The sequence below is a fragment of the Symphalangus syndactylus genome, chromosome 21 (genome assembly GCF_028878055.3).
Source record: "Symphalangus syndactylus isolate Jambi chromosome 21, NHGRI_mSymSyn1-v2.1_pri, whole genome shotgun sequence".
Taxonomy (NCBI): Eukaryota; Metazoa; Chordata; class Mammalia; order Primates; family Hylobatidae; genus Symphalangus; species Symphalangus syndactylus.
In genome coordinates this window covers 50253409-50275008 of record NC_072443.2, presented here as the reverse complement: position 1 = coordinate 50275008, position 21600 = coordinate 50253409, and the positions used below count along the sequence as shown (strand labels likewise).

The 21600-nt window shown below is 46.2% G+C and overlaps 1 protein-coding gene and 1 pseudogene across 8 annotated transcripts in view; one reads left to right on the top strand and one right to left on the bottom strand.

Moving 5' to 3' along the window:
* The window catches only part of CHCHD6 (coiled-coil-helix-coiled-coil-helix domain containing 6), a 250023-nt gene that overhangs the window by 222207 nt on the left and 6216 nt on the right, over nucleotides 1-21600 (bottom strand). For all 8 annotated transcript variants that reach the window (XR_010118639.1, XM_055260225.2, XM_055260226.2 and 5 more), the window contains exons 2-3: nucleotides 4601-4709; nucleotides 1156-1225 (exon numbers count right to left, since the gene is read on the bottom strand). Coding sequence is in view for 7 of the 8 variants with exons in the window: in XM_055260225.2 (XP_055116200.1) it covers nucleotides 1156-1225; nucleotides 4601-4709 (179 nt within the window). In the remaining variant the exon portion in view is untranslated. The remainder of the gene's footprint in view (nucleotides 1-1155; nucleotides 1226-4600; nucleotides 4710-21600) is intronic.
* On the top strand, nucleotides 5588-7337 carry LOC129471673 (tigger transposable element-derived protein 1-like; annotated as a pseudogene).

Below are 21600 nucleotides of genomic sequence, written 5' to 3'. Positions count from 1 at the left end.
ACCTGGCCAGGTGAGTTATTCTTGCTAAGACCGATTAGGGAGAGTAAATCTTAGAATGTGGGTCTTAACCCATGGCTATGCAACAGACCCAACATGGCTGAACTACTAGAGGGCAAATGCCCAACCATGGCTGACACTGGGCCCCCTAAGCTGACCCACTGGGTCCTCTGACCATACCGAGGGCAATTTCCTCAAGGACGCTGAAGAGGTCAATCAGTAACAACTACTGTGAGCATCCACTGAGAACTCTGTAGGCCAGGTGCTGTGCTCATGTGCATGATATATATTAACATATTTAACTATGACAAGATCCCATTTAAAGAAGTACTCTTCTTAGCCCTTCTTAGATGCAGTGATATTTCAAGTCCACATAACTAGTAAGTTGCAGGATCAAGATGCCAGCCTGTGCTCCACTGGGGCCTCTGTGCCTTACCCACTTCACTACAACTTCTCCGGCAACAGGAAACAGGTCCCATGTCAGAGGCATGGCCAGCTCTTGGGGTTGTGGCCTGTGCTCACAAAGTTACCAACATCCTAGAGCCAGTTCATCTGGACAACCAGTTAGCACTGGGAGGGCTCCACTTCCTCATCTCTCTAAAAACATGCCTCCATGTGCACACACATGCAGAAGTTCCAGCCACTCAACTGTTTAGTCCTAGCTTTTTTAAATGATTCTTTTTTTTTTTCCAGAGACAGGGTCACCCAGGCTGGAGTTCAGTGGTGTGATCATAGCTCCCTGCAGCCTCGGCTTCCTGAACTCAAGTGATTCTTCCACCTTAGCCTCCCGAGTAACTGGGACTACACAGGCACACACCACCACCTCCAGCTAATTTTTTATCTTTTAGAGACAGGGTCTTGCTATGTTGCCCAGGCTGGTCTCAAACTCTTGGCCTCAAGCAACCCTCCTGCCTTGGCCTCTCAAACTGCTGGGCATGAGGAACATTAACAATCAATTCCCCTATGCCCCTTTTGGTGTTTCTACATCTTTAAACTAGGACCAGTGACACCTATACCATAGGGTTGTCCTCCAATGCAACTGAGATTAATTATGTGAGACAAACCCTCCAGGGCTTCAGGCAAGAGAGGGGTACCCAGTGAGGAAAGAGGCTTTTAGGTGGAGCGCAGTGCCAGGAGCAGACAGGCTCTCGGGCTCACCTCTTGACACCCTCCTTCGTCCCTGAGGGCTGCTGGCCACCAGTGCTCCCCGACCTGGGCAGTGTGGATTCTGCAAAGGAAAGAGAAGAAAGGGCCTGTCAGTGGCACCCCAGGGCCCACGAAGTCACGGAGGTCGCCCAGAGAGGGATGATCCCCATGAATGAATGTGCCCCTTGGAAAGGCGGCACCACAGATGTGTTCCCACAAAGGAGTGTCCGCAGGGGCAGACAAGGAACACCCTTGATTCAAGCTGTCTGGAAAGCCAGATGATCCAAGCCACCTCTTATCCCGAAGGGGTCTCTGCACCAGGATGCCCACAACACTGGCTGCAGTGTTCCAAACCCATCCCTACTCTCCTGACAATTATTTGGAATCCAGGTCATCTCCTAAGCACAGGCCAGGAGTGGCTGCGGGAAGTCGTTGCTTTGCTTCATGAGGACAACCTCCCAGGTAGAGGTTTTGGCATAGGGAAGGGAAGGGGTGGGGGCTCTTTAAATCTTGTTTCCCTTAGTACCCACCTGAGTCTGCACAATCCCCAGTGTGGCAAACGCCCCATATTAAACCTAATTCTACTTAACCCCTATCGCCTCTAGTATTATTGGGCTCTTTCTGTTGTTACAGTAGATCCCTTTTGATCTTCACGAATGTGGGGATTTCTGAGCAAATCCAATTCACTCTCCCTACCACTTGCTGATACTGAAGGTTTTGTTACTACCCTGTCCCCAGCCTTTACCCGTCCAAAGCTCTCTGTCAGCCAAAGCTTACCACGTTTCTTGGCCTTCTCTGATGTCCCACACCTCCCTCCACCACAGGGTTCTATGCACCAGCAGCCAGAACTGCACAGAGCATAACATAAGAACCAGGCTGTGGGAGGCGCTCAATGAGGGTGTGCGACTCCACCCCAGACCCGTCAGGGATCCTTCAGGGGGCACTTCTGAAAGCATCAGCTGTGACTATTCGCACTTTCAAACCACCTCTCATGGGAGGGGAGCACCTCCCATGCTCCTCAGCAACATGCCAGGTTCTCAACTGAGGTGAACACAGGAGGCTGCTGCGGGGTTTCATCTCCACACCAGTGTTCCCCATGCTTATTTATTTGCCTGAAGAGCTTTACTGAGGTTTAATGTCTGATATTTTTGCTTTTTATATAATTTTCCATTTTTAACTACAAAAATAACAGGGCTGCCGATGTACAGCATGTGGCACTCATCCTCACTGCCCCTTCTGTGTGCCCCTGCCCGCTCCCCGCTCCCTTGGAGTGCACATCGTTGAATATGTGTTTCTTCCAGTATTAGTGACGTGGAGATCCTGTCATGAGTATGGCCATCTGTGCACATTTCCTACTGAGCTGTCTTTCTTAAAGATCTTTAAGAACTCGCTACATATTAAGATTACTAGGACTTTGTCCAATGTTATATTTTCCCTAACTTATCCATTCCTGTTACTTCTTTTCTAAATTGTCTAATTTCTTATATGCACGTTTCCTATTTTTTTTTAATTTAAGGTTTCTTCATTTAATATGATGTGTAGAAAACCTATCTTTTATTGTACTTTTATGGCTTCAAGCCATACATTTCAATCTTTTATTTCCTCTGACATTTTTGGGGGGTATAGTATGAGAAAAATTTAATTTTAACTTCTTTTTCTAACTTTGTTCCATCACTAAAATAAAGCAAAAACTGGTTTTAAAAGTACAAAATATCTTAAAATTAGTTAACTTCAAGACAGTCCATTTATGCTGACTCTTCAACATTCAGAAACAAAACTTACAGCTATCATTTAAACAGCAAAGTACTTTGTTATAATTAACTCCAAGTGACAAAAGAACCACTGTTCTTGCTTTCTAAACTGCTGGAACTTACCAAACTGAAGCAAATGCTTCTTATTTCTTCTAAAGCTGAAACTGATGTGTAGTATTATATATTATGGCAATTTTCACTTTTATCATCACTTTCTCCCTCTTTCGAGTTAAACCAGTTTGTTAAAGTGCATTGGGTCAAGTTAGACTCCTCTAAGCCCTTCTCATCAGTTAGTTAGAGCCAGCGTGGGGAGTAAGTGAGCCCTATTAGTAAAGGACAAAGGCTTCTTGGGGGGTTTTCGGGAAACTCACACATCCCCTACAGTGGTAGATATTCAGAAAGATCTTGGGGTAGGTCCAAATCCAGGTGCTGACTGGCCCCCGGGCAATGCTTCTAGGCCCCCGAGCAGGCTGGGATGCACCCTGTCTCCAGACCTCTGCTCCTGCAATCTGCCCACCCGCCATTCCTCCTGCCTTTCACAGTCCCTCCTCTCCCGTGAGCCTGGGACAGATTCCAGTGTTGCATCACAACATGACACATAACTCATCAGGGCTGACATCTGGCTCCATAACCAGAGCCAGGTGTGCCATGAGAGAGGGTCCCTGCCCACCTATCACTGTGTCTTGGCACAGGGCACAGGACTTGGTTCTGGGTGGCCTTCAGTAAACACTAAGTGGGCAGGATACAGCTCTCATCTTCTAAACTCCTTCAACCCAACAAGGAAGATGAGTAGAAAAGGCAACTGTAACACTAGACCAGGCCCAAGACGAACAATGTAGTGGGTGGTTCTCCACATGAACAGTTGGTCCTTCCGTGGTGGCATGCTGCCTGCAGCCAATCTTTTTTTTTTTTTTTTTAATCGAGTTACTGAGTCTGATAGACAGACCCAAGTTCTCAAAAACGAGTATGTTTTGAACAGCTGCTCCAAGGACTTTTTTATTTTGTAATATTTTAACATTTGTATGCCTTACAACTTTTTTTCTTAAAATTTTATTTCCTTGTGTTTGCTACAAGTCATTATTTGGGGAAAGCACAAATTTCTTCATTTGCAACAGGCACAATACAGCAGGGAACAAATCAGCTTTGAGCCCGGCTTGAGCACCAGCTTCACAGTGGGCCAGAAAGAGGGTCTCCTAGGACCACTCCTAGAAGCCCAGAGGGAACCATTCCAAGGGCCAGGACAGGAGCTCTCGGCCTAAGGCCCAGGTGAGGGCTGCTGCGGTAGGCGCCTAAATCACTGACGGAATTCTCCCATATTTGGCCCCATTCACGTGAATCCACATCATTCTTTGACTTGGGAGTTAGGCTAGAGTGGCTGAAGCTGAGTCATGTCTATGCTGCCTCTGAGGGGCCTTACAGGCAACTTCTTTCCTGAGCTGTCAACTCAGGTCCTTCTGCCTCAATTCCCACATGGAGAAAGTGACACAGAGGGAAGGTGGTCTGGCCCAAATCCCAGCAGCTCTCACGACAGCACCCATCACTCCCAGAAAGCCATGCTCTTCCAGAAAGCCCTTACCAGACAGAGCAGCTTAACGTCATCCAGAAGCCAACCTGAGCCCCGCGTGCCATCCGGTGGGCTTCGGTGAGCACCCATCACTCCTTTCGCCATCTCTCCACACTCCACAGAACTGTCACAACCCCCATACCTTTGTGAGGGGCTCTCAAGTTGCCATCTTGAAGGCCAAAGGTAGAAGGTGCAGGAGCAGGGGGTGGAGAGCTGGGCTCCTTCATGCGGTTCACCACGTTTTCAGACAGCTAAGGAAGCAGAAAGGAGGGAAAAGAAAAAGTTATGTCACAGAAGTGCCTGGAAGCAAAGCCTCCTCTTTATTCAGGCCCCAGATTTACTGAATGCGCTGCTTCCTCAAGACCAACTCCAACAAAGCAATTCTACTAAAACTCCTCTTGTGGTGGCCCAGTGCCTACCAGGTCCATGCTGAGCCCATCTGGATTCCCAAGCCTACCAATATATGTCCCCTGCTGGCTTTGCAGCTTCACCCCCACCACTCCCCTCCACACACCCAGTCCTCAGGGGAACCTGATGTCTCACTTTTCTCACCTCCTCTGAATTCGGGCATGCTCTTCCCTCTGAACCACCTCCAGCCCACCACCTCCCTCTCTGGGACATCTCCACCCGTCCAAATCATATCCTTTCTTTGGAGGTATCTCAATGTCCCCTTCTCCAGGGAAGGCTGCCCCTCGACAGCATGCAAGTGAAGCAAAGGTACCTCCTTCTATTATATTTCTCTTTATTCCACTTTGCAGATAACACATTTTTTTACAAGTTGAAGGTTTGTGGCAAGCCTGCATTAGGCAAGTCTACTGACGCTGTCTTTACAACAGCATGCACTTTGTGTCTCTCTGTCATGTTTTGATAATTCTCATGATACTTGAAGCTTTTTCATTGTTATATCTGTTATAGTGATCTGTGATCAGTGACATTTCATGTTACTCTTGTAATTGTTTTGGGACACTGAGAACATTGTCCATGTAAGATGGCGAACTTAACCGATAAATGCTGTTGTGTTCTCATGGCTCCGGCGACGAGCCATTCCCCCACCCCTGTCTCTCTCCCTCTCCTTGGGCCTCTCTATCCCCTGAGACACAAGAAAATTAGGCCAATTAATAACCCTGCAATGGCCTCTAAGTGTTCAAATGAAAGGAAGAGTCCCATGTCTCTCACTTTAAATTAAAAACTACAAATGATTAAGCTTAGTGAGGAAGCCATGTCGAAAGCTAAGACAGGCCGAGAGCTAGGCCTGTTGCACCAAACAGTTAGCCAAGTCGTGAATGCAAAGGAAAAATTGTTGAAAGAAGTTACATGTGCTACTCCTGTGAACACATGAATGGTAAGAAAGTGAAACGGACTCACTACTGATATGGAAAAAGTTTTAGTGGTCTGGATAGAAGATCAAACCAGCCACAGTACTCCCTTAAGCAAAAGCCTAATCGAGCCCAAGGCTCTCTCTATTTCCAATTCAGTCAAGGCTGAGAGGTGCAGGATGGTGAGGAAGCTGCAGAAGAAAAGACTGAAGTGAGCCAAGTTTGGTTCATAAGACTTAAGTAAAGACGCCATCTCCATAACGTAAAAGTGCAAGGTGAAGCAGCAAGTGCTGATGGAGAGGCTGCAGCAAGTTATCCAGAAGATCTATGTAAGATCATCGATGAAGGTGGCAATACTAAACAGAACAGTCTTCTACTGGGAAAAGATGCCATCTAAGACTTTCACAGCTAGAGAGGAGAAATCAATGCCTGGCTTCAAACCTTCAAAGGACAGGCTGACTCTCTTGGTAGGGGGTAATGCAGTTGGTGACTTTTAATGGAAGCCAATGTTCATTTAGCATTCTGAAAACTCTAGGGCCTTTAAGAATGATACTCAATCTACTCTGCCAGTGCTCTAGAAATGGAACAACAGAGTCTAGATGATAGAACATCTGTTTACAACATGCTTTACTGAATACTTTAAGCCTACTGTTGAGACCTACTGCTCAGCAAAATAGAATCCATTCAAAATATTACTGCTCCTTGACAATGCACCTGGTCACCCAAAAGCTCTGATGGAGATGCGCAAGATGAGTGTTGTTTTCATGCCTCCTAACACAGCATCCATTCTGTAGCCCATGGATCAAGGAGTAATTTTGACTTTCAAGTCTTATTATTTAAGAAATTCATTTCATAAGCTTAGAGCTGCCATACATAGTGACTCCTCTGATGGACCTGGGAAAAGTAAATTGAGAACTCTGAGGAAAGGACTCACCATTCTGATGCCATTAAGAACATTCATGATTCATAGGAAGAGGTCAAAAAATCAATATTAATAGGAGTTTAAAAGAATTAGATTCCAACCCTCATGGATGACTCTGAGGGGTTCAAGACTTCAATGGAGAAGTCACTGCAGACGTTGTGGAAACAGCAAGAGAAGTAGAATTAGAAGTGGAGCCTGAGGATGTGACTGAATTGCTGCAATCTCAGGATCAAATTTGAACAGATGAGGAGTTGCTTCTTATGGATGAGGAAAGAAAGTGGTTTCTTGAGATGGAATCTGCTCCTGGTGAAGATGCTGTGAACACTGCTGAAACGACAACAAAGGATTTAGAATAGGATCATAAACTTAGTTGATAGAGTAGCAGCAGGGTTTTAGAGAACTGACTCCGATTTTGAAAGAAGGTCCACTGTGGGTTAAATGCTGTCAAACAGCATCGTATGCTACAGAGAAATCTTTTGTGAAAGGAAGAGTTGATCGATGTGGCAAACTTCATCGTTGTCTCATTTTACAAAACCGCCACACCAACCACCATCCTGATCAGTCAGCAGCCATCAACAAGGAGGCAAGACCCCCCGCCAGCAAAAAGATTATGACTCACTAAAGGCTCAGATGATCATTAGCATATTTTGCCAATAAAGTATTTCTAATTAAGGTATATACACTTTTTAGGCATAATGTTAGTGTACACTTGAGACTGCAGTATAGTGTAAACACAACTCTTATATATACTAGGAAACCAAAAAGTTCATGATTTGCTTTATTTTGATGTCCGCTGTACTGTGGTATCTGGAGCCATGCCTGCACCATCTCCCAGGTGTGCAGTATCACCCTTTCCCTTCCTCTGAGCCCCTGACAACACACATGTGCTTCTCAGAGAAGTACTACACCTCCCACCTGCGTATCCTGATGGTTTTTAAATACCTTGAGGGCTAAGCCTGAATCTCACTCATCTCTGTACACCTCCAGTGCCACATATACAGTAGATAATCAAAATACTGCTTGACTAATTTCACCTCAGTTCCCCTAATGAAGACTGGATAGCCAAAACTCTCATTCATTTTAGAGGATGTTATAACATGGAGGAACCTCGAAAGCACTACGCTAAGTGAAAGGAGTCAGACCCAAAAGGCCACACTGGGCGGCGTATTCTACAACAGGCAAATCTCTAGACACAAAATTAGATTCGTGATTGCCTTGGGCTTGGGGAAATGCAGGGACCGGGGTGGGGGCTGACAGCTACAGGGTAAGTAGGATTTGGTGGGGAGGGTAGGGGGTGGGGGTGATGAAAATGTTCTAAAAATGATTGTGGCAATGGTCACACATACCTGTGAATACACTAAAAACTATTAAATCACATGCTTTAAATGGGTGAAACAGCAAGCTGGGGATCAATCCAGGATAAAAATCCTTAAGAGTTCACTTTAGTAAATATTTATTAAGTGCCTAATATGTGCAAGGCATCATAAAACACAGCTGAGGGAAAGACATTAAAAATTACTGTAAGACAAAAGACATGATCAGCAACTCCACTTCCAGAATATCTCACTGAGAAAAGTACTCCCCCATGTACACAGAGGCACGTGGAAGGACACTCACTGTGACACTGGAGGAAATAGGGAAAAAAGAAAAGGAAATCACATAAACATCCAACGACAGAGAACTGACTGAGAAAATTTCGGCATATACATCCTATAGAATTTTATGGAGCCATTAAGAAAGAACAAGGTAGAATACATATACACTGTCATGGAAGACACATGAGATATACTGCTGATTGTTTAAAAAGTCATAGAATTTTTTTGTACATCTCAATTCTGTAAAAAAAAAATGCAGACATACAAATGTTGCTGAATTTGAATATATGCATATACACATATCCACAAGTGTGAATTGCATTTGGATTTCACATGCATGCACATAAGACACATATACAGATCCGCTCCAAGGAGAAATCTACAAAACTGCTTAGCAAAGTACTCAGAGGATGAGGTCCTGAAAGTGGGGACAGGAGCAGCTGGGGCAGGATTTTCACTTTTGGGACTTTTGTATCTTAATTTTTTACCATGAACATTTCCTTAGTAACAAAAGATTGTAATAATAATAATAATAGAGTCCCTGTAGTATTTAAGATATATACAATCAAATAAGTAGTTAAAGACATATGACAAGAGAAGACCAAACATATCAATGGAAGGGAATAAGGAGGCCATAAAGAAATCTTTATCTCTATGGTCAGTTGATTTCAACAAGGGTGCCAAGACGGTTCAGTGGGGAAAGAGCAGTCTCTTCAACCAATGATGCTGGGACAACTGGATATCCCTTGCAAAATAATATAGTTGCACACCTACCTTACACCATATACAAGAATTAATACAAAACAGATCTGAGACCTAAACATTAAGAGCTAAAACTATAAAACTCTTATTAGAAAACAGAAGGCTAAATCATTATGACCTTGGCTTTGGCAATACATTCTTAGAGATGACACCAAAAGCATGAGCAATGATAGAAATAATTTGATTTTTTCAAAATTTTAAAGTTTTGAGTACCAAATGACACCATAGGGCAACTGAAAAGACAACCCACAGAATGGGAGAAAATATGTACAAATCATATACCTGATAAGGAACTTTTATCTAAAACATATAAACACCTTCCAGAATTGAATAATAAAATGAAAAATAATCCTATTTAAAAATGGGCAAAGGATCTAAATAGAAATTTTTCCAAAGAAGATATACAAATGGTCAATAAGCACATGAAAAGACGCTCAACATCATTAGTCTCTAGAGAAACACAGGTTTAAACCACAATAAGGTACCACATCACACCCACGAGGATGGCTATAATTAAAAGGTCAACTTGTAATGGTCAGCCATAGTGGCTCGCATCTGTAATCTTAGCATTTTGGAGGACCAAGGCAAGAGGATCACTTGAGACCAGGAGTTTGAGACCAGCCTGGGCAACACAGTGAGGCCCTTTCTCTAAAAAAAAAATTTTTTTTTTAATTAGCCAGGTGTGGTGCCATGTGCCTGCAGTCCTAGCTTCTTGGGAGGCTGAGGCAAAAGGATCGCTTGAGCCCAGGAAGTCATGGTTACAGCGAGCTATGACCGCACCACTGCACTCCAGCCTGGACAACAGGTGAGGCTCTGTTTCTAAATAAATAAATAAATTTTTAAAGTCAAATTATAATAAGTATTTGCAAGGATGTGGAGAGTTACCACTTGATATGGCAATTCCACTCCTCACTACATACCAAAGACAAATGAAAACATGTGTTCACATCAGCATTATCTGTAATAGCCAGAAAATGGAAAGGACCCAAATGTTCATCAACCAATGAATGGATAAGTAAAATGAAGTATATCTATACAATGGAGTATTATTCAGCCATAAAAGGGAATGAACTACTGACACGTTATAACATGGAGGAACCTCGAAAGCACTACGCTAAGTGAAAGGAGTCAGACCCAAAAGGCCACACTGGGCGGCGTATTCTACAACAGGCAAATCTCTAGACACAAAATTAGATTCGTGATTGCCTTGGGCTTGGGGAAATGCAGGGACCGGGGTGGGGGCTGACAGCTACAGGGTAAGTAGGATTTGGTGGGGAGGGTAGGGGGTGGGGGTGATGAAAATGTTCTAAAAATGATTGTGGCAATGGTCACACATACCTGTGAATACACTAAAAACTATTAAATCACATGCTTTAAATGGGTGAATTGTATAGCATGTGAATCACATCTCAATAAAGCTGTTACAAATAAAAAGGGAGAGAACGCCAAAAACAAAGAGGAGCAGCCCAGACAGGAAGTCAATGAGAACAGCACAAGGACGGATTCCAGTGGCCGGAAGCAGCCAAGAGAGGGATGGGTTCCCTAAGGCAGGCGCAGACTTAGACACAGGAGAAGCTCTATCCCATGGGCGGGACGGCAGCAGTGTCTGCAGAAGGCAGAAGCCTCATAGCCTAGGGCAGGACACTGAGGAAGAAGCACAGATAGAAGAGACCATGCGCCTGCCGCCATAGGTTCACTTTGGAAGGCATGGGGTGGAAGGACTTGGATGAAGCCAGCACAGAAGGAAGCTTGGAAGTCAGGCAAAGGGAGAGGTCCAACCATCCCGAGGAGACGCTGAAAGTTTGTGAGCAAGGAAACATCATCACAGCCTGCGTGGGAGGTGGGATGAAAGCCTCGTCTGGTGGCTGCCCTGACTGCAGGGAATGAACGAGAGCACAGAGTTGAAGAAAAGGAGTTTTGATCTCAAATTCGTGGAATAATTTGCAGGAGAATGACAAAAAAAGGGAGGAAATTAAGAAAATTATTCTAAGAAGGCAGCAGATCCATTTGATTGCAGGTAAATACAAAAATCCCACATTGTAAAAGGGAGAAACCTTCCCAAGTTTGCCCATTTGCTCCTTTTTTGCGGCTGTAGCAACTAAGACCCTGAGTGAGTCAGTGTATGGGAGAATGAGGAGAAACATCTAAGGCCCCAAGTCCCCAGTAAGCACTTAGCCACATGCTGAGGGTGGAAACAGGACACCAGGCTGGGTGCAAGGTGACAGCAGGAGCAACGTGGAACATCCTTCCCCGTAGGTGGGGACACAGAGCCGGCACTCAAGAGGGAACACTTCAGGGAACTTCCTGAAGCCAGCACTTCAGGGAGCACGGGCTGAACGAAAAGATCTGGGCATCCAAATGGTGGCTGAAACTGGCTAAGAGCTCATTTTTAAATTTTCAGGAAACATGTGCTGGTTGACTTCATGACAGCAGTTTGGAATTGGCTACAGTGGTATATCCACCATAGAAACTGGCCAATGCTACAAACCAGGCCCTTTGAGGGAGGTGAGCCAGAGTTTCTAGCAGAGCCAGCTAGAAATTTACCAGCACGTGACTGGACAGCACCCCCCATTTCAGAGTGGACCCTGTGGGAATGCACCAGGCCCCTGAGGGACTAGAAGCCCCGGTTGGGTGTCCTGAGGGAGGTCAGCAGTGAGGAATGAACCTCAGGGGTCCTGGGATCTATGTGGATGAGGACGAGACAACCACGACACGTGTGATCTACATGACAGTGGCAGTCACAGCTGACGATGTCCTAATCCACGCCATGGAAAAGGGCTGCATGACCGGGAAGACCAGGCCCTGCCATGCAAAAGACTCTTGGCTGGGTGCAGTGGCTCACACCTCTAATCCCAGCACTTTGGGAGGCCGAGGCAGGTGGATCACCTGAGGTCAGGAGTTCAAGACCAGCCTGGTCAACATGGTGAAACCCATGTCTCTACTAAAAACACAAAAATTAGCCGGGAGTGGTGGCAGGCACCTGTAATCCCAGCTACTCAAGAGGCTGAGGCAGGAGAATCATTTGACTCCGGGAGGTGGAGGTTGCAGTAAGCTGAGATCATGCCATTGCACTCCGGTCTGGGCAACAAGAGTGAAACTCTGTCTCAAATTAAAAAAAAAAAGAAGACTCTGATAGTGCAGCCCAGGCAAGGAGCAGAAGAAGCACCCTGTCCAGAGGCAAACAGACAAGGGAGCCATAACCACAGCCCACTGTGCCTCTTTATGAGGCACTCACTGTGATGGCAATGCGCTAGAAGCAGTGAGCAACAGCACTGAAAGGGAGTGACACAGTCTCTCAGTTTCTGGAGCTCACATTCGGATGGCAGGTGAGAGACGATACCCAGTAAACACACTGTTTCCCATGTCCTCCCTCACCTAAGCCAGGACGCCGGCAACTGTAAACCTTACCATTATTTTACATGGCCTGATGAAAGACAAAAACCCTAGTGAAACTAACATTCCTCCTATCATACACAACATCCTATCATACACAACATCCCCACTTCAGAAATGCTTAAACGTATGCTGAAGAACCAACGAGGTGCACTAGTGATTGGTGCTATCTACGAAAGAAGAAATGGCTATCATAAAGTGATGGCAGCATGCAGGGCGGCAGGGCAAGAAGCCACATGCACTAGGGAAGCCTGCTTAGCCATGACATTCCTGTTAAGATGCCCACCCAGGGATGAGATGCTCAACCACATGTACATCCTGAAACCTAGTTCCAGCAGAGGGGAGAAGCACAGTGTCTGCGAAGGACTGAGTCTGGCATGTCCGAGGGCCCCACAGAAGGCCGGCAGGCCAAAGGACAGTGAATTAAAAGAAGGGGACCAGACGATCCAGCCAGAGGGGCAGGCAAAGGCTAGACCATATGAACCCTGGCCGACCAGGGTAAAGCATTCACGTCTGATCTGAGGGCATGAGGAGGTCACTGCGGGGGGTTCTGCACAGGTGAGTGGGAGGCTCAGATTTGCCAGCTGCAACCCCAGGGGGCAGGAATGGAACCACACGACTTACTTTGTAAGAGGTTAATGAAAACATTGGCAAGATTCTTGTTGGCACTGAGAGAGTTGTAATTTTTTTTATGTTGCCACAAAATACAACAAGTAATATTTTTAATCAACAAATATACATACACACACAGCAGTCATGTGAGAATAAACACCATCTGGGCAGTGCTCCCCGCACCAACAGAACCAGAGGGGAGGCCTCCAGAGCCAGACGGGGCTGCGTGCTTGATGCCACAGCCCGCTGGTCACAGTGCCATCAGAGCTGGTCAGGAGGTCCTGTGTGGTCAGTGGACAGAGGGCTAATATAGAGCAGTACAGAGGAGGAGGAACTCTGCCCACCCTCCAGCTGCATGGTGCTGCCCCAATTCTTTAGCTTCTCTGAGCTTCACTGTCCTCACCTAGGAAATGAAACCTCCCTCAAGGCTGGCCTGGCTGAGGCACAGCTCAGGAACTCAGTGCTTTGCAGTCAGACCAGCCCAGGTTTGAATCCCAGCTAAGCTGCATACCAGCTGTGTGACCTTGGCCAGGGGACTTCTTAGCTCTAAGTCAGTCTCCTCATCTGTTAGATGGAAAGAATTAATTGTACAGACTCTACGGTGATTTCCAGGATTAAATGAAGCAATCTACACAAAGCAGTTGGTACAATGTAAAAAACTGATATTAGCTATTAAGGGAAAACTGCAAAGTGCTACACAAATATTAATTATAATCCATACCAGGCACATATTGGGTACATAAAAATACATGAGTTGATCAATAATAACAACAGTGAGCATTTGCCACAGACCATCAGCACTGTTCTGAGTGCTCTCCATGTAGCTTTGCAACCTTGAGCAAGTCTCTTCTCAGCTTGTCCATACTGTACACAAAATTAAATTGGGCAGATTCTTTTTAAAGTGCCCTCCAGCTCTGACATCCTGTGGCTCAAACCTGAACCTGCCCTCACCCTGGAGTAACAGGGGGACACCAAGGAGAGGGGCTTCTTCCCTGCCACTACCCTGGCGCACTTGGCTGGCACCTCCACAAGACTGATGACAAAGTGAAGTCCAAGAAGAGACTCTCTCTCCTCCCCTCTCCAGCCCACAGTCCTTGCCCTACAAGCTCCGTGATGGACGGCGAAGGCGTGCAGAGTAGGGAAGGCCCACAGACAGTCTGAGTCAAAAGCAAGGCTGGGCCAGGGAGGGGCCCAAGCCTCAATATAAGCCCCCCCCCCCGCCCACACACACACACCCCTCAGCACTTCCACCTTAACAAATGCATTTGGAACCCAGATCCCACCTCCTTCCAAGGAAGAAACCAAAATCTGACCCTAACCAAAATGCCAGCCTCATCCAAAAGCAACTGTGAACTTAGAGGCAAGTTACCAAAGGGCTATAGGTTTCTCTTTTTATTTTTTAGAGATAAGGCCTCCCTTTGTTGCCCAGGTGGTCTCGAACTCCTGGGCCCAAGGGATCCTCCTGCCTCATCCTCCTGAGTAGCCAGGACTATAGGTGCATGCCACCATATGGGTTTCTTTATTAAACCATACAGGTCTATGAGTAAGTCACATGGCCACCTCGTGACTTAAAGGTTGTAAGGAGAAAGGTGCCATCTTAAAAACCTCAAGGAGGTATTATCAACAACTGAATGAACAAGGACAGGAGTGAGCAGTGTGCAGCTGACCCAATATAAGGTCATGATATAAAGTCATGAGGATGAGAGTCATGATTGTAACTGAGTTGTGCCACCTTACTAACGCTACCTACCTACTGATTAACCTTCATCCAGCACTCACTGTGCACAGACCACCTCACTAATCCTCACAATGCCACACCCCCATCTACTTGAGAAAACCAAGGTAGAGAGAGGTTAAAGAACTTGCCCAGCCCATGAAGCTGCAGGACCAAAGCCTGGCTGCAGGGAAAGCTGCCTGACCCTGGCCTGCGTACTTAACTGCTGTGCTGCTCTGCTCTGAAGGCAGCAGGCTGCCACCCCAACAGCAAGAGCAAGGGGAGATGCACCTGCTAAGCATCACTCACTGCCTAGAATGCCCCCTAGAAGGGACGACCACCACAGAAGCTAAAGCAATAAAAAGAGGGGCCAAGATTGCTGCAGAAAGGCCAGGGAACCAACCGACTCCCAGCAGGCTCAGCCTCAGCACGAATTTCCCCGACTCCCCTGTCTGGAACCAGTCCCCCTGTCGACCCCACCCCTGCCAGCACCATCCCTCCCCTTACTCTGCTTTGCTTCCTTCGCAGCACTTATGACCACCTGGCACAACAGACCCCAAGCACTTCTTTGTCTTCACTCCAACAGCACAGTGGCTCCACAGGCGCAGGGATTCCATGATGCTCCTGCTGTATCTTCAGGGCTTAGCACACTGGAGACACATGAATTAAATATTTATTAGAGGCCTGGGTCCATAACATGGCACTAGCATGATGGAATATATAAAGATATGACATCCATGACCCTTCTACTCAAAGAGCTCACGGTCAAGCAGGGTGGAGGAGACAGACACAGAGGGAGAGAAGACAAGCCACTGAGCAGTGGATACGAGCAGCCCTGCTAAGGGCCCAGGAGGTTCAACAATGGAACTCCGAGTTCCAGCTAGAAGGGAGATGGCCTGAATCGGGCTGAATCGGGCCTGAAGGGACGACGGCAGAGAAGGGGTGTGAGCAGAAGGTGGCGTTCCAGAGAGAGGTGTGGCATGAGCAAAGGCACGGAAGGGAGGGAGCTCCAAGGAGCGCCACGGCTCAGTCTGGCAGGGACATGAAAACATCAGGTGTGAGGAGCTGCTGGAGGGCCACCTGTTGAGGGCCTTGGATGGCAAACCAAGGAAGCTGGAACTGAGAGTCAGTGAAGGCTATAAGCAGGGATGTGGTCAGTCTTCTCATTGCACAGGAAGGTCTGGCAAAGCAGGAGGAGGGACTGAGATCACGAAGGGGCTGGTAGCAGGGAAACCACCACAACAGTGCAAATCAGGAGGAAGAGCACCGAGAAGTGTGACAACTGAAGCAGTGCCAGGGACGGAATGGTTACAAAAGACACCAAGGAAGTGAAAACTATTTCAGACCATCTGACTGAATGCGCAGGTAAGAGGAAAAGGGAATGGATAGAATAGCGTGATCTCATTTGTACTTGCAGAAAGGAAAGAGTGCACTTGTATCCACGGCCTTGGGAAAACTCTGAAAGGATTCATGAGAAATTGTGGCCAGCTGGCATTTAAAAATAAGATACATTCCACAAGAAGAAGAACTCCTAAAGTAACAGGGATGAGGGAAAACTGATAGCAAGACCCTGAGTATGGCTCGTGGGAAAGAGGCAGGCATCGTTATTGAGCCACATTATTGATCTCTGTGTGGGTGTGTCGTGTTCCAAGTCCATCCATGCAGCTCTGTTCCACAGGCAAACAGGTTGCACAGGAAGCTACAAGAGGCTACCTCTCTAGAAAGATGTTAGGGAATCCCGGACATACCAGAGCCTAGGGGCAGGCCAGGGTAAGAATGTAATTTCCCCATACTCCAGAGGCAGGCAGCAAAGCTCATGGCTAGAAGAGAAGACTGCAACCCAAGAGTGATGATAAGGGTGCCTATTTAAGGCTAATGACAAAAACGACCCTGACTTGCTGTTCCTAGAGCACACTCCATATGCCAGGCTCCAGGTAAGGGCAGTCCCTGTGCAGTGATCGCCATTTTACAGATGAAGAAACTAGAGTCAGGGAGGTGGAACGTGGGCAGTGCTAGGGTCATGACTCAAATCCAAACCCTGGACACTTAACAGGGACCCCTGCACAAGTAAAGGCAGTAACATGGAGCTGCTCTGAGGTGACAAGTAACCCTTTTCATAGAAGGGAAGACTGGGAAACAATGGAACGATCTGCAGTTCCCACTTCCCCCACCGACTGCTTTATGGAGCCCCAGGGAGATGGACGGGCAGAGCATCCATATACCCACAAAACGGACAACCTACTTTAAAAACTAGTTGAATATCAAGATAAAAATTAGTATGTTTTTAACCTTAAAAATGTTAACTACCTAGGTACATTTGGCAAGGCGCAATGCAGAGGCAGTTTAAGCATTATTCTTTGCATTGAAAGTTCACACAGTTCACAAAGCGAGGCATCACAGGCAGGAGCGGTGTCATCGTCCTCACTCTGAGGAAGAGAGTGAGGTGCAGAGAGTGACTTCCCAAAGTTATACAGTGGGTCAGCAGCCGAGACAGGCCTACGCAGCCATGCTCCATCCACTCAACGCAGTGTTTTCTAAGGGCCTGCTGGGTGCCAGGCACTGGAAAACGAGGAAGAGATAAAATCAGCTCAGGCCTACAGCAGGCAGGCAGGGTGGGCCAGGGCAGGCCTAGCACCAGGACAGTGCTAACGCGGCCAGTTTCAGAAGGACAGGCTTCCAGGAGGCTCAGCCTGTCAGCTCCTGGTGCCAACACCCCGATGCCTGACACCCCAATCTCTGTAGAGGTGTTGCCCAACCCCGTGATCTGAAAAAGATCACCCCCTTGCCTAAGGCTGTTGCCTTGGAGATTTTGTTCCCTAGCTCTTCAGTTTTCTATGAGCTGAAATTAGATGCACCGGCTGCTCACCACAGATGTCAATCCCAGAAAGGCAGAACAAGAAGAGCCCTCGGAGACCTCCTGCATCAAGCATGGCACACACAAATGCCCACAGGAGTCGGACAGGTGGTGGAAACAAATAAAACAGGCCTGATTTTAAAAAATAAAATTTATAAAGCACCATGCAAGGATACCATGGTGTAACTGTAATGAGACTGCACAGCCACCTGAAGAGCGTAGCCATCTTGCAACTCCAACAAAGTGTTGTCACATGAGAATGGCAGACTTTCCATTTGTTTCCCAAAAAAAATCTAAAAATCAATTTCATGTAAAGCCTCCCAACTTTTTTTTTTTTTTTTTTTTTTTTGAGATGCAGTCCAGCTCTGTCGCCCAGGCTGGAGTGCAGTGGTGCGATCTCAGCTCACTGCAAGCTCCGCCTCCTGGGTTCACGCCATTCTCCTGCCTCAGCCTCCCAAGTAGCTGGGACTACAGGCACCCGCCACCACGCCCGGCTAACTTTTTGTATTTTTAGTAGAGACGGGGTTTCACCGTGTTAAGACAGGATGGTCTCAATCTAAAGCCTCCCAACTTTTAAATGGTGGCAATTACTTAAAATCAATTTCATTAAGTTTCTGGACTCATAGTTTGAGGCAAGAAAAACTGAGCCAGTGGCTTAAATTTTTATCCAACAAGTATTTTATTGACTTGTGCCAATCTCTGGCTTAGGTGCTGGGGGCAAAGAGATGAAGAAGATGTGGCCCCTGTTCATGAGGCAGTAAGGAAGTAAGCGTGGAATAGATCATTTCAGCCCAGGGCACTAAGCCCTGGGAGGGGAGCACAGAGTCTGCAGGGGACACCACCAAAGGCTCCTTCTGAAGGCAACACTTGCACTTGGCCAGCCAAAGGAGGGGAGGAGAATCACAGGCACACATGCATGAAGCAGCTTAGGGTCCCGCAGGATCAAGTGTCCCTGCAGGGAGGTGCAGTGAAGGCAGAAACTGGCGCCCACACATGGAGGACCTCGTGAGCCAGACCCGGAAACATGCCTTTAACCAAGAGGCAAGGGGGAGACATGAAAGGATGTGACACAATCAGCCTCAACTCTGAACAGTCCCTGGGACACAAGAAGCTGGTCACCGGCTGCCTCTGGGAGCAGGACTGACAAAACACAGCGGAAGGGAGATGGGCTTTTCCCCAGGCACCTCCTTTTCAACCATCTGTATTTAATGACCATCTCCTGGAAACCTGTTCAAAAGTAAAATTTACCTTTTTTAAAAAAATTAGCCTGGTAGCACCAGAAAGTATAGATTTGTGGGAAGCAAGCTAATAAACAACAATTTGTCAGCTGGTCAAGGGGAAGATAGTGTGGGCCTGAACTGAGAGTAAGAAGGACAAAGAGGAGAGAACAAAACTGCTGTAAGGTAAAGCTCAAGACTTGTCATGAATATAGAGAAAGAGAGGAACATGGATGACCACCAGCTTTCCGGATGAAGGACTGGATAGTAGAGCTACTCACAACAGAAAAGGGTCATCTCTAAGGGGGCAGAGAAGAAATGCGGGTGAGTCCCATTTGGTCACAGTCAATTAAATGTACCCATGGGACATGCACGGGGGTGCTAGCAGGGGCATTTAGAAAGCTCTGGGTTGGATATTTAGAATCCAGAAATCATGGGTGCATGAATGAGGACAAAAGAGAACGGCCAGGAACAGAGCGCAGAAGGGATAACGGGCTCGGAAACAGTCAGAAGCTCCTACCAGACACAGGAAGGGCAGAGACAGTGGTTGATGCCGGACACCAGTGCCACTGTGGAGAGCAGGAGCAACCCTTTCCAATAGAGGGAAAAGGCAGCACTTGAAGCCTGGGAGAATCAAGGCTGCCTTCCAGTGCAGCACCTTTACTTTCCAAATGTGGGAACTGGCCCGAGATGAGCCTAGTAAGGGTTACAATTAACAACCACCTTACGTTTATATTACTTTATAGATTTATCTTTTACACACAGAGACCTTCAACATTGTACTGTGATACAAGAAAGGAGGAATGTAATGGAATTTCATCATATATGAGGATCATATGCTTTAGTCAGAAGGTGGAAATAACTTTAACTCTTGTTCTATTTAGATTGTATTACTGGTTACACTGTACTACAATTACGATAAAATTTAAAGGATATTCAACTAAACCCTTGAGAGTGATTCCTTCTGCACCTAAAGTACAGTGTGGTTGTGTAGACAGTCCCCTGCTGTCATTCTCATACACAGTGAGTTTCAGAACGACCAAGGCAGAAAAATGGAATGCACCAGGGGGAATCTACATGCAGGTGTCTGGGCCTTCAACCATCTGTCTTTAAGGTGAGTCTCCACTCCTCAGCAGCTGAGGTGGAAAAGGCAGAGAGACCTAAAGTACTGTGCTTCCCTGCAGCATTTGCTTTACCTTGTTTTCTAATGCCTCAGCACTTGTTAGAACATGTGATGGATTCAGGAGCATCAAACAGAATAATACATGTGAAAGCAGCTAGCCCAGAAACCGGCACACAGTGTGTACTCAAGAACCGTTTGTTGGACTTGAAATCAGAAGCAGATACTGTTCATTGAAAAGCAGCAGAGAAGTTGGCCGCCTGTTTTCTGGCTTTCCAAGCTGGCAATTCCTGATGTGGGCTCCATCAAACTGCACTCATCCAAACAGTTGGCCAGGTGAGCTTTACAGCTGTGGAGACCAGAGACGATCTATAATGCAACCCCTTCGCGGTGTCTATGCTAAATGGGTGCATGGAGATGCTACATCATATCTCTATCTTGCACATAAGGAGAAAGACACATCCTTCTGAAGTGTCAGGGCATAAGTCCAGGTCTGGGATCTTCTGTTTACCACATTGCCTTTAAGCGAGTCAACTAAGATGAATGCTGCAACCAAAAAGCAGACATTCTAGAGTGAACAGGATCCCAAGCACAGAGTTTAACATCCAGCAGGAAGAAAAGAAAGAACAGGAAAAGTAATCATATAAAACATATCATAAGGAACTTCCATGTTCAAGCTGAAACAGTCAAGGAGGCAAGCTCAGAAGCATTTCACTAGGCAATCACATGGCGGAAAACAAAGTCTGCTGCACACATCCAGACCAGGTCTGTGTTAAAGCCTGGAAGAATAAGATTCTCATGCACAGCTGCCACAAGATTGCCAGCTTGGCTAGAGAAGGACTGCCAATTCATTAATCCAAGCATGTAACCCAACATGTATATATTAATGAGCAGACACTAAAATGAAAATCCAGGATTTGCCCTCTTAGAGCTTATAAAGGGAAAAAAGGACATAAGGACAGAGAGAAACCAGTGGCTGTGACTATTAAAAGATAAAGTTACCAATCTGATAAGGGGCATCTACGAAAACCCTACCCCTAACACACTTAATGATGGAAGACTGAATGCTTTCACCCTAAGTTCAGGAACAAGGCAACGACGTTCACATTCACAACTTCTATTCAGCATTGTACTGGAGATTCTAGCCAAAGCAAGAGGGCAAGAAGAAGGGCATCCAGACTGGAAAAGAAGTCAGTCTTTATTTGCAAACAACATGATCCTACTTGTAAAAAGGCCTAAGAAATCCACCCCAAGAAAAACCCTACTTGAACTAATAAATGAGTCTAACGAGGTTGCAAGATACAAGGTCAATATACAGAAACCAACTATATTTCTATATGTTAGTAACAACAAGCCCAAAAATAAAAGTAAGAAAATGTCTTCATTCACAATAGCATCAAAAATAATAAAATGCTTGGGAATACATTTAAGAAGTACAAGACTTTTACACTGAAAGTACAAAACACTCCTCAGAAAACTTAAGAAAGATCTAATGAATGGAGAGATATTTCATGCATACTAATTGGCAGACTCCATGTTGCTAAAATAGCAATTCTCCCTAAAGTAATCTATTGAGTCAACAGAAATCCTATCAAAATCCCTGTCAGCTTCTTTGCAGAAGTTGACAAACTTACCCG